The sequence below is a fragment of the Cherax quadricarinatus genome, chromosome 68, assembly GCF_038502225.1.
Source record: "Cherax quadricarinatus isolate ZL_2023a chromosome 68, ASM3850222v1, whole genome shotgun sequence".
Taxonomy (NCBI): Eukaryota; Metazoa; Arthropoda; class Malacostraca; order Decapoda; family Parastacidae; genus Cherax; species Cherax quadricarinatus.
Window position 1 is genome coordinate 11,452,606 of NC_091359.1, and position 15,865 is coordinate 11,468,470.

The window sequence follows — 15,865 nt, forward strand, 5'->3', positions numbered from 1 at the left end:
TCAACCCCCATCTCTGGTGTAAACAAACATAAGAGTGCAATAGAGAAAATGAACGAAGAACTACGGAGAACAGCTAAGTGGGAGGAAAAAATGGAGAATCACAACCAACCCAGATAAAGTTCTCATCATCACCATTGGCTGTTTAGTATCAACCATAAAAGACAAAGGGGGTATTTCCATCAGAGGTACACGAATAGCTATCAGAAATCCAAACAAGATCCTAGGGTATGAGATCAACAGATTACTCCACTTCACATCCCACATAGCCAACTAAGTGAACCTAACAAAAGCCCGCCTTGACCAACTTTTCAAATTCAATGCAGCCCCCACTCACATCAAGAAACACCTGTACAAGATGATCCGACTCCTTGCGTACCCATGTCACTAACAACTAAAACGAACATGCTAAAACTCCAAAGAGTCTAGAACAGAGCCCTCCGCTTTATCACTGGCACCAGATTCAGAGAGAGAATCGGGACAGAAGACCTGCACATACAACAAAGAATCACTGCAATTAATGTCAGGTTAGACAAATACAAGAAGAGACAACTATATGACATGCAAGAACTTTATGTACCCGACAAAGAGAACCCACCCCAACCATCGAACACTACCGACTACACCATCAACACATCACCTCCCCCCACAGATCCCAAAAAATGACCCTCCATCATAGAGTCCGACGCTTCATCCACAAGGAAAACTCCCCTCGACCAAGAATCCTGAGTGACCTCCCCAAAGAATTAGAAGAATGGATACCTATCTTATGAATCCAACTTTTCATGAATAACACAACACACACACACACTTTTTTTAAACTGCACCAAAGAGGTTAGGCCACTTACCTTTAAAAACCCAACCTCCCCACCACCCTCCCAACCCTTTCCCATTTCCATCCTTGCCCATCCTTCTTACTTCCCCATCTTACCAAAGCTCTGGTCAGAACCTCGACCTTAATAAACTACTGGTCCTCCCTAATGAGCAGACTACCATTACCATCGCTAAGATTCTCCGAAAAGTCAAAACAGTTGTAGCAGTCCTTGCTACCAAAACTTTCAGTGATCACCAGAAACCCTTAAGCTAGAACTATTTACGTAACAGGAGTATACAGCATGCATGTAGTGGTTCCTATAAATTCTACAAGAAATCGGTAGAGACCTTCAGACACTCCTTCAGGAGCATTAGTCTGCAGGAGGTATAAAACCAAGAACCAATGCGTATTCCATTACAACCTTCAGTCTCACGTCACGGACTTAGGAAGAGCACAGTTGTTGCACCACGAGAACAATACAGTCAGACGCAGAATTTTAGAATCAGCAATGATCCACTTAACTAAAACCAGTGAGCAGGACAATGGAATCTACAGGATGACTTCACGTACTGTACACATTGTACACGATTCGTGAAATCATTAACTTGTCACCTTACTCCCATCTTCTGATACCACCAATACTTAACCTCGCCAGGCTTCATCTCGCAGTTTTCGAGACCTTGAGTGACCTGTTGTCTCAATGACCTTGTGTGTAATGTCTTTCTCCGAGCTTGACCTAATAGGAAAAATGTTGTATTAGAAGTATCCTCCTTCACCATTGTCTTTATTTCCAATTGTCACCATTTTGCTATTATTTATCTGCTTACCATCTAAAAGGAATATATTCATACATATTATGAATCCAGAAGGAATAAATAAGGAAAATTATTCTTTTTTAGTAATTTATTGTAAATCTTCATCAGTACTGAATGTTGCCCGATAAAATTGATCCCCAGAGTTCTTTTCATGTCAAGTGTCAGACAAGCTCCTCAAGGCTCCTGGCACATCGTGACGCTGGTAATAGTAGCCTCAATATTCATAATTATTTTGGTGTTAGGGGTGGCTGATACAAAATCCATATCACGTATTTTACTGACTTGGGAATGGCTTCTTTAAAATTCTCATCCCATTGGCAGTGGATACTTCAAAATTTACTTCACCTCTTGTGACTGCAGACGATAACCTCAAAGTTCCCTTAACGTCCTGACGCTGGAGCCTGTCTCCTTCAGAGTCAAATTAAATGCCATATCCACCTGAGACCTCCACACAAGACCCTACCATAAAGCTGCTCTTCTCCGACAGAAGGAACGCCACCACTTCGGCCACCTCTGTTTGGGAGTAAAAATTATTTTCTCACAGAAAATCCACAGGTGTCTTTACTACTCGACCCTGCGTTCCCACGCCCAGCCCTGTAAGAACTGAACAAACTACGTATCACTATCCACTGGGCAATAAATCCTTAAGCAAAAATACGCTCAGTAGTGCATGGTGACGCATGATCGAGTCCTGGCCAGCCGCAGTTCTGTTAATGATATATATGTCGTGCGAAATAGGTAAAACTTGAGATTTTAGCTTAAATAGCAACGCTCTTCTTGCCGAATAAATCAAGCGAAAGTATGTGTACGCAATAATTTCGCAAAAATCATTGTGAACCTAACGATAAAAATATATTGCATTGCGTTTGTTAATTATTTAATTATTGTAAACTTATCTAAAATATATTTAGTTTGATTTGGCTAAATTAAATTGCGCTTGTTATAATAAGGTTAAATAAGTTGCCTAAGGTTCTCTTAGTACAAAATAATTAATTTTTAAATTAACGTAAATGAAAAAATTACATCTTTAAACGTACAAGATAAATTTTTTAGAAAGGACTTAATTTTAAACGAGTTCTTGCTAATTGACCAGTTTTACCTATTCGGCACGAGAGAGAGAGAGAGAGAGAGAGAGAGACACACACATGAAGAACTGGATGAGATTTTCGCATTATAATCAGTGACAAACATGTAACAATATGTACTAGACATGTGTCTCTCACACCTCATGTACTATATATGCCATCTTTATATAAAAAATGTATCTCTTAAACCTTTTTGTACCATATTATGTAATAAAATATACCTACTGGTAAAAAAGAATGAAAAGGTGGGGTGGTAGGGGAAGTGGAATATTCAAACGGTTTCAGGAAGAAATCCGAATATTCTTCCTTGAAGCCTTTTTATCCACTTCTCCGAGGCTATGGGTCCCACAATTTACACCAGAGATGGACCCCATTATATATATATATATATATATATATATATATATATATATATATATATATATATATATATATATATATATATATATATAAACACTGATCTCTGGCTGAAGGAGACTCGAACCTACGAACCTTGGAACAAAGTACGCAGTGCTTTGCCAATCTACCCACACTGGCCAATACCTTGGAGTCCAGCTTGCGCTAGACTTTGATCCAAGGCAGCCAGCTTTCAGGGAGAAGGTTTACAGCTTTTCATCTCATCCCCTGCATGCATCAGCCTTACTAGAGATATTAACAATGCAGGGAATTCGCAAGATCAGGAGAAATATACACAAACACAAAGCCGTAAACCTTCTCCCTGAAAGATGGCTGCCTTGGATCAAAGTCTAGCGCAAGCTGGACTCCAAGGTATTGTCCAGTGTGGGTAGATTGGTAAAGCACTGCGTACCTTGTTCCAAGGTTCGTAGGTTCGAGTCTCCTTCAACCAGAGATCAGTGTTCGTGTATATTTCGCCTGCTCTTGCGAATTCCTTGCATATATATATATATATATATATATATATATATATATATATATATAGATATATATATATATATATATCTATATATATATATATATATATATATTCAATAGTGAGTGTTTTTTTTTTCTTTTTTTAAATTAAGAGTTAAACGTATGTTTTTTAAGTAAACATTTAAGTAAATTTTGTGCCGGTTTTCTTACGTAGCTTCTCAAAAATAAGGAGAACGTTATACATTACCCTTTACAGAAAATATAGGGAAAAATGTCTCCCCTGTGCCTTATGTAAGAGTATCCCTGTCTTATAGTACCAACCTTCAGCTTGTCCAATTCTTCCCACTGCAGTGAGGGCAATTGCTGCAACAACTTCGGGAGACACGTTATTCACTAGAGGAGTATCGATTAGACCAGGAAGTATGCAGTTTACCCGAACACCCTTCCTGGTATAATGAGAAAACTAAATTAAAAATAATGTGTTTAATATATATGCCCTGTATGCTCAAATAATCCATGTTTAAAGAAAAAAAGGATCTAACTTTGCGAATTCTCCTGCCATGGACTTAGTGAGGGCCATCACACCACCCTTGCTGGCAGCATAGTGGGAGTAGTTGCGTAGCCCTATTTGTCCGGCAAGGCTGGCAATGTTGACCACAACACCGAGCGCTTCCTGCTTCAACAGCGACTTGATGACTGCTTGACTCACAAGGAAGGTTCCCTGTGTGTGTGTGTGTGTCTCAGATTAGTTTCAATCATGTTTAAAATGCGTCTGCCTAAGCCAAGCAACATAAGGTACGCGCAACATCTATAATAATTTGATAATCTTTATTTCTATAAGTACATGTACAACGTATCCAGATGTAGCTGGCGTCAGTGACATACTACTATACAGAAAGCCCTTGTTATGCAGAGCATTTGTCCCCAGCATACGGCCCACTCCAGTCAGCTAACACCCAGGTACCTATTATACTGCTAGGTGAACAGAAACAGCATGTGTTTTCATTAAACGTCCTAATGGTCTCACCCGTACCGTGGATCGAACCACGGACCACCTCAGTGTGTGCCGAGTGCGCTAGAAATCGACCTTCATTTGAATACGTTTCTCTAGACCCAAATCAAAATAGAGACGATATACAAAGACAACAGAAAATGAGGTAATCAGCCTTGCTACACAAAGACTGTGTGACTGTTCAAATATAGTTACCCATATGTTCCACATACCTCTCTAGTTAAGAACGATAATAAATTTGAGTTAGACATAAATAACAACTGGGCATCTACACTGCAAACTGAATTGTTTGCAATCCTAATGGCGCTAAAGTCAACTATCGACACTAAGCTTGACTCCATCATCATTATTGATTCTATGTCATCAATGAAGGGTCTTGACTCATATAATGACTCTTAACATGTTCATTGGGAAAGCCAGGTATAGATCATGAAAAATCCGGGAAAAAGGAATTAATGTACAATTGCTATGGATCCCATCACATACTGGATTTCGCCATGATAAAGTTGATATGTTAGACAAGAAGAGTACCCTGAAAGAGAATGTAGAATATAACTTTGGTATATCTGTGTCTTGCATTATGAATAATATTAGGAGAGACGTAAAGAATGAGAAAGAGTGTTATAGGACTGCAGTTAAAGCCTGAGTAGATCTATAACCCACTATGATAACATGAACGTAGATAAGTATGTTTATGGAGCAACTTGCAATGTGAACAGACTGACTGATGTTGTAGTGGCCAGGCTTAGGCTTGGTAACAAGTACTTCTGGCAGTTTGGGAGTCACACAGATGATCAACCCAAATACAAATTATGTGGTTAGGCATATAGCCACTGTCTTGAACGCTGTGCTTAATTGTCCACTTATTGATGAATACAGAGACAGTATAATAACCTATGTGACATTACAAGATGTCTTATTAATGAAAATAAGATACCAGATATACTAAGCAAATTTCCTAAATTTGCTTGTAACAGATAAGTGAACTGTAGATATAAATCAAAATGTACTCCTGTTAACCCTTTTGGGGCCTAGTTCCCCGGCATTTTGTGCACCTCAATGGGTCTGGGAGAGAGTGTGAGGTGGCTGGAGTTGTGGGGAATGAGGCTTCTAGCAGTGAGGTGCAGCCCAGCACCTGCTACAAGTGGCGAGTGGTTCACAGTAATGGGAGGCGCATCAGAGTAAGGAAAGTTAAGCGTGAAGATCTGAAGGTAGGAAATCGCTTCTCTGTTCTTCAGGATGAATGTACTTCAGTGGCCAGTGAAGGTAAGGGTACTACTGCCCCTGCTAATGGAGGTAAGCGCATTTTTGTGGTTGGTGACTCTCAGGTAAGATATATTGACCGTGCTTTTTGTAATAGGAATAAGAAGATGAGAGATAGAGTGTGCTTCCCTGGAGCTGGTGTTGGGGACATTGTCAACAGGCTGGATAATATCATGTTAGGTAATGGGAACAAGCCCATTATCTGTCTCAGTGCTGGTGGAAATGATATTGGGAAGGGTAGGAGAGAAGAGCTGCTAGAGCTGCTATAGATTTCATTAAATCTAAGGGAGGGATCCCAATCATATGTAGCATCTTGCCTAGAAGGGGAGTAGGAAATGAATGGTTGTCTAGGGCAATTGGTGTAAATTGCTGGCTAGACAGATACTGCAAGGAACTTGCAATCCCATTCATTGACAACTGGAACAACTTTTATGGCAAACATGATATGTATGCAAGGGATGGGGTACATCTCTCTGGGGCAGGGGTGGTAGCACTTGCAGACTCGATTGAGAAGGCCATTGGTGAAATGCCTATGATTTTAAACTGATGGAAGATAGAGGTATGGGTGTGTGTGGGAAACAAGCAGGTTGCAACACTAGGGTTGGAAACAGTAAATGTATAAAAGGCATTCAGCATGAAGTTATAAATAAAGACAATAGATCAGGTCAGCAAACAGAGGGGGTCAGCAGAGGGCAGCAAGGGACTAGCTCCCTTAAGGTTTACTATACTAATAGCAGGAGTGTAAGAAATAAGATAGATGAGCTAAGATTAATTGCAAGTGCAGGAAACATAGATATTATTGCTATAACAGAGACCTGGCTCAATCGGAAAGATAGAGAGATGCCCTCTGAATGTCACATACAAGGCTATAAATTATTCCACACTGACAGGGTCAACAGGAAAGGTGGTGGAGTAGCGATGTATGTCAGAGACAATTTAAATTGCTGTGTTAGACAAGATATTAAATTAGAAGCGTCAGCCACTGAATCTGTTTGGTTACAGCTTCTCGAGGGCCGAGAAAAACTAATTTTGGGTGTGATTTACAGGGCCCCAAATCTTGATAGGGAGTGCAGTAAACTTCTATGGGACGAAATTCGTAAGGCATCTACATACGAAAATGTTGTGCTAATGGGAGATTTCAACTATAGACAGATTGACTGGAGCAATTTGACAGGAAATTTAGAGTCAGGTGACTTTCTTGATACGATCCAGGATTGTTTTTTAAAACAGTTTGTGACAGAGCCAACTAGGGGAAATAACCTCCTTGACTTGGTTCTTGCCAGTAGGGAAACACTAATTAATAATCTTGAGGTTAATGATGAGCTTGGGGAAAGTGATCATAAATCACTCAGTTTTAATATATCATGGAATTCCCCTAATAATGGCAATCAAGTCTCCGTCCCTGACTTTCGCTTGGCTGATTTCATAGGACTGAAAAATTACTTAGGTGGGCTGAACTGGAATGACCTGACTAAGGGTCAGGTAGGTGGTGATGGTTGCCAATATGATGCTTTCCAGGGCATAGTTCCAGCTGCTCAGTCAAATTATGTTCCAAATAGGGAAATCAGATCAAACAAAAATGATCCTAAATGGATGAACAATAGATTAAAATATCTGATTGGTCAAAAGAGAGTCATATATAGGCAAATCAAAAGAGGAGAGGGGCAATTAAGAAATCGATATATTCAGTTAAAGAGAGAAATAAAAAAGGGAATTAGAAAAGCAAAAAGAGATTATGAGGTTAAAGTTGCAAGAGAATCGAAGACTAACCCAAAAGGATTCTTTCAGGTATACAGAAGTAAGATCAGGGACAAGATAGGCCCACTCAAAAGTTCCTCGGGTCAGCTCACTGACAGTGATAAGGAAATGTGTAAAATTTTTAACACATACTTCCTCTCAGTTTTTACACAGGAGGATACCAGCGGTATTCCAGTAATGATAAATTATGTAGAACAGGACGATAATAAACTGTGCACGATTAGGGTCACAAGTGACATGGTCCTTAGGCAAATAGATAAATTAAAACCTAACAAATCCCCAGGCCCTGGTGAACTGTATGCAAGGGTTCTAAAGGAATGTAAAGAGGAGCTTAGCACACCTTTGGCTAATCTTTTCAACATATCACTACAAACTGGCATGGTGCCAGATAAGTGGAAAATGACAAATGCGATACCTATTTTCAAAACAGGTGACAGGTCCTTAGCTTCGAACTATAGGACCAATAAGCCTAACCTCCATCGTGGGAAAATTTATGGAATCAATAATTGCCGAGGCAGTTCGTAGCCACCTTGAAAAGCATAAATTAATCAACGAATCTCAGCATGGTTTTACAAAGGGGCGTTCCTGCCTTACGAATTTATTAACTTTTTTCACTAAGGTATTTGAGGAGGTAGATCATGGTAATGAATATGATATTGTGTATATGGACTTCAGTAAGGCTTTTGACAGGGTCCCACATCAGAGACTATTGAGGAAAATTAAAGCACATGGAATAGGAGGAGAAATTTTTTCCTGGATAGAGGCATGGTTGACAAATAGGCAGCAGAGAGTTTGCATAAATGGGGAGAAATCAGAGTGGGGAAGCGTCACGAGCGGTGTTCCACAGGGGTCAGTGTTGGGCCCCCTGCTGTTCACAATCTACATAAACGACGTAGATGAGGGCATAAAGAGCGACATCGGCAAGTTTGCCGATGACACCAAAATAGGCCGTCGAATTCATTCTGACGAGGACATTCGAGCACTCCAGGAAGATTTGAATAGACTGATGCAGTGGTCGGAGAAGTGGCAGATGCAGTTTAATATAGACAAATGCAAAGTTCTAAATGTTGGACAGGACAATAACCATGCCACATATAAACTAAATAATGTAGATCTTAATATTACGGATTGCGAAAAAGATTTAGGAGTTCTGGTTAGCAGTAATCTGAAACCAAGACAACAGTGCATAAGTGTTCGCAATAAAGCTAATAGAATCCTTGGCTTCATATCAAGAAGCATAAATAATAGGAGTCCTCAGGTTGTTCTTCAACTCTATACATCCTTGGTTAGGCCTCATTTAAATTATGCTGCACAGTTTTGGTCACCGTATTACAGAATGGATATAAATGCTCTGGAAAATGTACAAAGGAGGATGACAAAGTTGATTCCATGTATCAGAAACCTTCCCTATGAGGATAGACTAAGGGCCCTGAATCTGCACTCTCTAGAAAGACGTAGAATTAGGGGGGATATGATTGAGGTGTATAAATGGAAGACAGGAATAAATAAAGGGGATGTAAATAATGTGCTGAAAATATCTAGCCTAGACAGGACTCGCAGCAATGGTTTTAAGTTGGAAAAAATCAGATTCAGGAAGGATATAGGAAAGTACTGGTTTGGTAATAGAGTTGTGGATGAGTGGAACAAACTCCCGAGTACAGTTATAGAGGCCAGAACGTTGTGTAGCTTTAAAAATAGGTTGGATAAATACACGAGTGGGTGTGGGTGGGCGTGAGTTAGACCTGATAGCTTGAGCTACCAGGTCGGTTGCCGTGTTCCTCCCTTAAGTCAATGTGACCTGACCTGACTAGGTTGGGTGCATTGGCTTAAGCCGGTAGGAGACTTGGACCTGCCTCGCATGGGCCAGTAGGCCTTCTGCAGTGTTCCTTCGTTCTTATGTTCTTAAATCAACATATGAGTAGCTTGATGAATTTATTCGGATTATTAACTCAGAAGGTTAGCAACTCAAGATAACCCAGGACAGTCATGGGGCCCTTTTGTAGTCTTCACTGGATTGAAAATATATCTCTGCAGTTTGAATCTTATTTTCAAAATAACACCAGCATGTAGTCTCCATATGGTATGTGTAATGTAATATCACTCTAAACCAGAAAATGGACAAAATTTTCATTACGAAAGGTTAAATGTTCAATTCTTGGCACTGCCAGTTACAAAGCACTTAATAATACGTAATAGTGTATTTTAATGGCTAGAGATTCAGTGGATGCAACTTCGGATTTGGGGTTCCTTCCCAGTGGGCTCGCTTCCTTAAGTTTATTTAGGCACTGGTATATAGTGTACATAGTGTAAATTACCTAGGATAACCCAAAAAAGTTAGATAAACTGACTTATTTTCACTGGGGTTCTTATTCCTGTTGTCCTCTATATTTAATGCTAAATATTTACGTGGGTGCTAGTTGACTGTTTAGTCACTTTCTGGAGAAACTAAAGAAAATGAGTCTCAGTAGAAACACTTCATAATATTTGGCTTTAATGGGTTATTCAGAGTTACTAATACAACGAGATGTTTGCCTGACCCCTTTTTGGAGTCATCCTAGTTAATTTACACATATGTTACCATGTATGATAATTTCTGAAACTGTATTTTGTGTGTACCTGTTGACTAGTAAACTTGCGATCACTGTTTTATGATTGCTGAAGTTACACCTGATCATTCTCTTAAATATTTTTGCTGTCGGTTCGCTCGTACTTCTCAACAAGACCAGGTATAACTCGTCTAAATATTTTTCGTCACTTCAGTAACATTACCCAGCTTATTAAAAATTGAAGGGAAATATATTTTCTTATGCTTACTAACCCCCGAGAACTAATAACAGAGAATATGACCAAAGTACGTACGTACAGCATTATGCCGAGTTTAAATTGTTGATCCTATATGCCCTTAGAACATAAGAACATAAGAAAGGAGGCCTGTTGGCCCATACTAGGCAGGTCCTTTATAATTCATCCCACTAACAAAACATTTGCCCAACCCAATTTTCAATGCCACCCAAGAAATAAGCTCTGATGTGAAAGTCCCACTCAAATCCAACCCCTCCCACTCATGTACTTATCCAACCTAAATTTGAAACTACCCAAAGTCCCAGCCTCAATAACCCAACTAGGTAGACTGTTCCACTCATCAACTACCCTATTTCCAAACCAATACATACTTTCCTGTCCTTTCTAAATCTAAACTTATCTAATTTAAATCCATTACTGCGGGTTCTCTCTTGGAGAGATATCCTCAAGACCTTGTTAATATCCCCTTTATTAATACCTATCTTCCACTTATACACTTCGATCAGGTCTCCCCTCATTCTTCGTCTGACAAGTGAATGTAACTTAAGAGTCTTCAATCTTTCTTCATAAGGAAGATTTCTAAAGCTATGTATTAATTTAGTCATCCTACGCTGAATGTTTTCTAACGAATTTATGTCCATTCTGTAATATGGAGACCAGAACTGAGCTGCATGATCTATGTGAGGCCTTACTAATGATGTATAAAGCTGCAGTATGACCTCTGGACTTCTGTTGCTTACACTTCTTGATACAATTATGAATAGGATTTCTTGTTTTAACAATGACGTACTAACAGGAGTCAATACTGAAGTATTATATCATTGCCCTGTTTTATACCTTATACTTTATATCACGTATATTGTAGGTAATTCTATCAACACATCACCTTCAAAACTACCATTAGAAAACATCTTATCTCCCTGATACACCCCGTCAACTAACTACACGAATACCATCTGGTGGTTCACACTTACTCACCCATTTGACCATAAACAGAAATATTAATCTCAATCTAAAAATAATGAATCCTGTGACACTCCAATACTGAAACTATGTACTGTGCCAAAACAAAAGCATTCACATTGCTAAACTCACACTAGTATTTAGTCACTTAGTCATAATACCAACTTACCTCACAATTTGTAATATTTTAAAATTAAGATTTAAACTAAGGCTGCCCGAAATGCCTAGCCATGCTAGGTGTTCTAGTGGTACACTCTGTAATCATTATTTTACTACATGTAAACCACACAATAACCAAATTCTGTAAACTCAGCATTGTAATCCTTATAGAGAATAAACTTTGAATTTGAATTTGAACAATAATACACTATATACAAACTGTGTCTCGTGACTTGATAGGCAACACTCGCCTCACACACTGAGTGTCCGTGGTTCAGTCCCCGGCAAGAGTGAAAACATTGGGCATGCTTCCACTCTTGCCGGGGACTGAACCACGGACACTCAGTGTGTGAGGCGAGTGTTGCCTATCAAGTCACGAGACACAGTTTGTATATAGTGTATTATTGTTCAAATTCAAATTCAAAGTTTATTCTCTATAAGGATTACAATGGAAACATTGGGCGTGCTTCCACCCCTCAAGGAAGGTTCCTTGATGTTGGTGAGGGGCTCTTGATTTAGGGAATTGGATCTGTGCTCCAGTTCCCCGAATTAAGCCTGAATGCCTTCCACAACCAACCCCCAGGCGCTGTATAATCCTCCGGGTTTAGCGCTTCCCCCTTGATTATAATAATAATAATGGGCGTGCTTCCTCACACCTACTGTTTGTTCACCTAGCAACCAATAGGTACCTGGGTATTAGTCGACTGGTGTGGGTCGCATCCTGGGGGACAATATTTTAGGACCCCAGTGGAAATAAGACAGACACAGACTTTCTTGGCTAATCCTCCGGGGTTAAATTTCCTAACAAAATCTTATCTCATCTTCCTCTTAAGGTATACATGCTGACAGTTTAATCCCAATTTTAAGTGCTAAAATATTCCTGTTTGGCAGTGTGAAGGTTTTGAGCCTAGTGTAGTCACAGGCTTTACATCCCCATTAATCAACCAGCCTAATGCTACACACAAACCTAATTAACGAAAAATGTTGTGAATTTCAACAATAGTAAATTTTTCAGATTATATCCTAAATTAAATTGGGTTATCAAAGGTTTATATCGATTATCCTAAGTTAAATGGGATTGTTTTAGGTTATACTGGATTGTTTCTAAGTTTAAATTTCATAATTCATCAAAGATAAAAATTTGACACTTAATGTCATTAGTAGAAATGTACACTTATACCTGTCTGTACAACTAGTTTCTCGCAAAGTATCACCTGTATCACGTAATCTTAGCTCCTTGTATTATGTTTCTTTGTCTCACCTGATAAATCAGGTTTCAAATAGTTGTGAATAACGATCATGGACACGCTAAAACGTTTTTTGACAGAATCTAAGAAATCCCTTTAAGGAAGACAGTTATGACGCTAACAGCCAGAGATAACATACTTTGAGGTTAACATCTATCACGTCCATGAAGGCTTTTTCTTCAATATCCAAAAAAGGAAACTTCGCCGTAATTCCCGCGCTGTTGGCTAGGAGACTGGGAGGAGTTTGGTACTTCTCCGTGATAGCCTTGATGGCTGAGTCTACAGAGTCTTGACTTGTTACGTCTATGGGTAGGGCCAAGTGGTCGCCGGCATCTGCGTAAAGATAAAAAAGACGATGGCAATAGATACTGAGAGTGAACTGTGGGTGTGATGATAGGTGGCAGCGTCATGTATTTTGGGTGTAACTGAAAGTGTAATTATTGATCTGTGAGTGTGATGGGTGGTGGTATCAAACTCTTGAAAACACCGAGAGCGTGGCAATGATTGATGTTGGTGCTGAGGTAGTGACTGATGTTTGGTGCTGAGGATGAATTGAGGGAGTGGCTTCTTGATTCGCCTGTACTCTCCCGGCGCGTGTCTTTTCCAGATGGTGATCCGGCGAGGGAGTGGCATTTCGCAACAATGTTATGTACTGTTTTAATTGTGGGTATGATAGCTGATCGTGTTAGGAGCTGGAACGACTTCATTGAGTAGTGGAGATTCTGTGGACTCTATTCAGAGTGAATATTTTCAGCCTTAGAAGGATTTTGTAAAGCACTGGATTGACAACAGTTATAGATGAGAGGAGTAAACTATATGGGTCATTATTGAAGCTAATGCCTTCAGCATTAGCTGGGAATTTTAATATATTCATAGGTAACCGCATTGAGTTCAAAATATGATTCCAAGCTACCTGGCTATTAGAGAGCATCTAATTGTTACTAGGGAGTATATTAATTGTGGCTTACTTGGAAGTATATTAATTGTGATTTATTAGGGAGTATATTAAGGGTGACTTACTAGTGAGTATATTAAGGGTGACTTACTGGTGAGTATATTAAGGGTGACTTACTAGGGAGTATATTAACGGTGACTCACTTGGGAATATATTAAGGATGACTTATTAGTGAGTATATTAAAGGTGACTTACTAGGGAGTATATTAAGGGTGGCTTACTAGGGAGCATATTAAGGGTGACTTACTAGGGAGCATGCTTAAGGTGTCCTGGGCTCCCTGGAGATTGATGTCGGCCACTACCACCCTGGCACCATCCCTGGCCAGCACCTGACAGATGGCTCGGCCAATGCCACTTCCACCACCTGAAACAACACACATCAGAAAGATAGGTGTAAAACACCTGGGCATCTTTGAGAGACGTCTCGCCTTGAGGGCTGGCTTTATCAGTCTTATAGAGCCTTGGGAGCCAGGTGTTGCGCATAAGTCATTTGTTAACATGTCATTAGTATAATTTTGATCTAATGTTAAATTTACAATGAACCTGTCATGCGCAATTCCTGTAATGACACAACATAGGTATCAACCTGTCATGGGCTAATCGCAACATGTGTTGACCTAATTGTGACCGGTTCCTAGAGTTGGTCGACTAACGCGTTTCGCCACATTCTTGAGCGTCCAACATGTAGCATCATATGTGGCAACATTGAGCGTTGGTGCTGCTCCCGACTTAACTTTCACATCAATTGTTTCTTCCATTCTCTTTTCACGAAGTATTAATTAAGACAATATAGTTCTGAAAAACTACTACGGATTTTGTCGCTTCAATGGAGAGAGAGAGAGAGAGAGAGAGAGAGAGAGAGAGAGAGAGAGAGAGAGAGAGAGAGAGTGAGTGAGTTAGATGGACAGATAGGTTGATAACGTTCCTGGTGGATGAAGATTTAACCTCATTAACACAATCTAACGTTGCTCACGTTTCTCTTAAGAATCAATATTAAGTACACACAGCGAGGGGAATACGAGGATAATACTTTATCTGAACATTTTTTTAATCGAATTTCACTCGTTTATCGATGGTAACATTATAGGTTCTCTTAGTTGATTCCACAACTTTCATAGTTGATCCTAGAACGGTGCTCACCATATAGGGCAATTGGACCACTTAGTGGTCATTGGGAACGCTTTGCTACCTCTGGCCATCCTAACATCTCCCTAACCATCACGATCTCCGTTCCCTCTAATCTTCGATGGACTTATTACATCGACTCAAGGCTGAGGGACTGATTACCTCATACTCCTCCTGTTCTTCACGATTCTCCTTTGTATGGACTGATGAAGCCACTGTGTGGCGAAACGTTTCCTCATTAAAGATACCCAAGTGTTGCACATGTCTAATTTATCAACTTGTCGGTTCTCTGAACTATACATCTACAAGGTATTCGATATTGTTCTACAATAAAAGAAAAGGCACTAAACCTTTTCCTTTATTGCAGAACAATATCGAATACCTTACAGCTCTGGTATATATCGTCCACCTTCCCTCCTCTTTCCTGCTGTATCTGTCATCATGTAGCTGAACTCTCGCAGCTTTGTAAGGTAGGATTTTTTTATGACTAAACCTGTGTTGGGCGTCTTTTGTGAGTCTTTATCTAGAAGCTCATCTTTTCTCCTGATTTTTTTTTTCAGTGTGTGTGTGTGTGTGTGTGTGTGTGTGTGTGTGTGTGTGTGTGTGTGTGTGTGTGTGTGTGTGTGTGTGTGTGTGTGTCTGTCTGTCTGTCTGTCTCGAGTCCGGTATCAATGTCCACTTGCTGTGGATTTCCTCGAGCATCAGCCTTCAAATACAAGATGACACGGGCGTCAATTAAACCCAGAGGTCGATTAAACCTCTGGGTTGTCAACTGGCAGTCTGAGGATAATATTACTGATAGTAATTTTAACCGAACCTCATAGAGCTGAGACTGAGCAAGCTGACAGCAGTCTACCATTTATCATCTGAATAAAAAGACGTGATGCTGATAATTGTTGTAATAAATATGTACACAATATGAAGGACAAACTTTTATTGACATAATTTACTGTTGTTGAAGGTAAATTCACCCTCAGTGGTACATACGCCCAATAAT

The 15,865-nt window shown here is 39.7% G+C and overlaps 3 protein-coding genes across 4 annotated transcripts in view; 2 read left to right on the forward strand and 1 right to left on the reverse strand.

Annotated features, from left to right (window-relative positions):
- LOC138854763 (uncharacterized) overlaps positions 1 to 15,865 on the forward strand; it is a 593,204-nt gene that overhangs the window by 454,586 nt on the left and 122,753 nt on the right. The window lies entirely within an intron of this gene.
- LOC128697611 (uncharacterized) overlaps positions 1 to 15,865 on the forward strand; it is a 230,879-nt gene that overhangs the window by 73,085 nt on the left and 141,929 nt on the right. The window lies entirely within an intron of this gene.
- LOC128697757 ((3R)-3-hydroxyacyl-CoA dehydrogenase-like) overlaps positions 1,697 to 15,865 on the reverse strand; it is a 20,323-nt gene continuing 6,154 nt past the window's right edge. The window contains exons 2-6 of the mRNA XM_053789653.2: positions 13,991 to 14,107; positions 12,928 to 13,121; positions 4,127 to 4,305; positions 3,906 to 4,030; positions 1,697 to 2,139 (exon numbers count right to left, since the gene is read on the reverse strand). Of these exons, the coding sequence (XP_053645628.2) occupies positions 2,048 to 2,139; positions 3,906 to 4,030; positions 4,127 to 4,305; positions 12,928 to 13,121; positions 13,991 to 14,107 (707 nt within the window). The 3' untranslated portion in view covers positions 1,697 to 2,047. The remainder of the gene's footprint in view (positions 2,140 to 3,905; positions 4,031 to 4,126; positions 4,306 to 12,927; positions 13,122 to 13,990; positions 14,108 to 15,865) is intronic.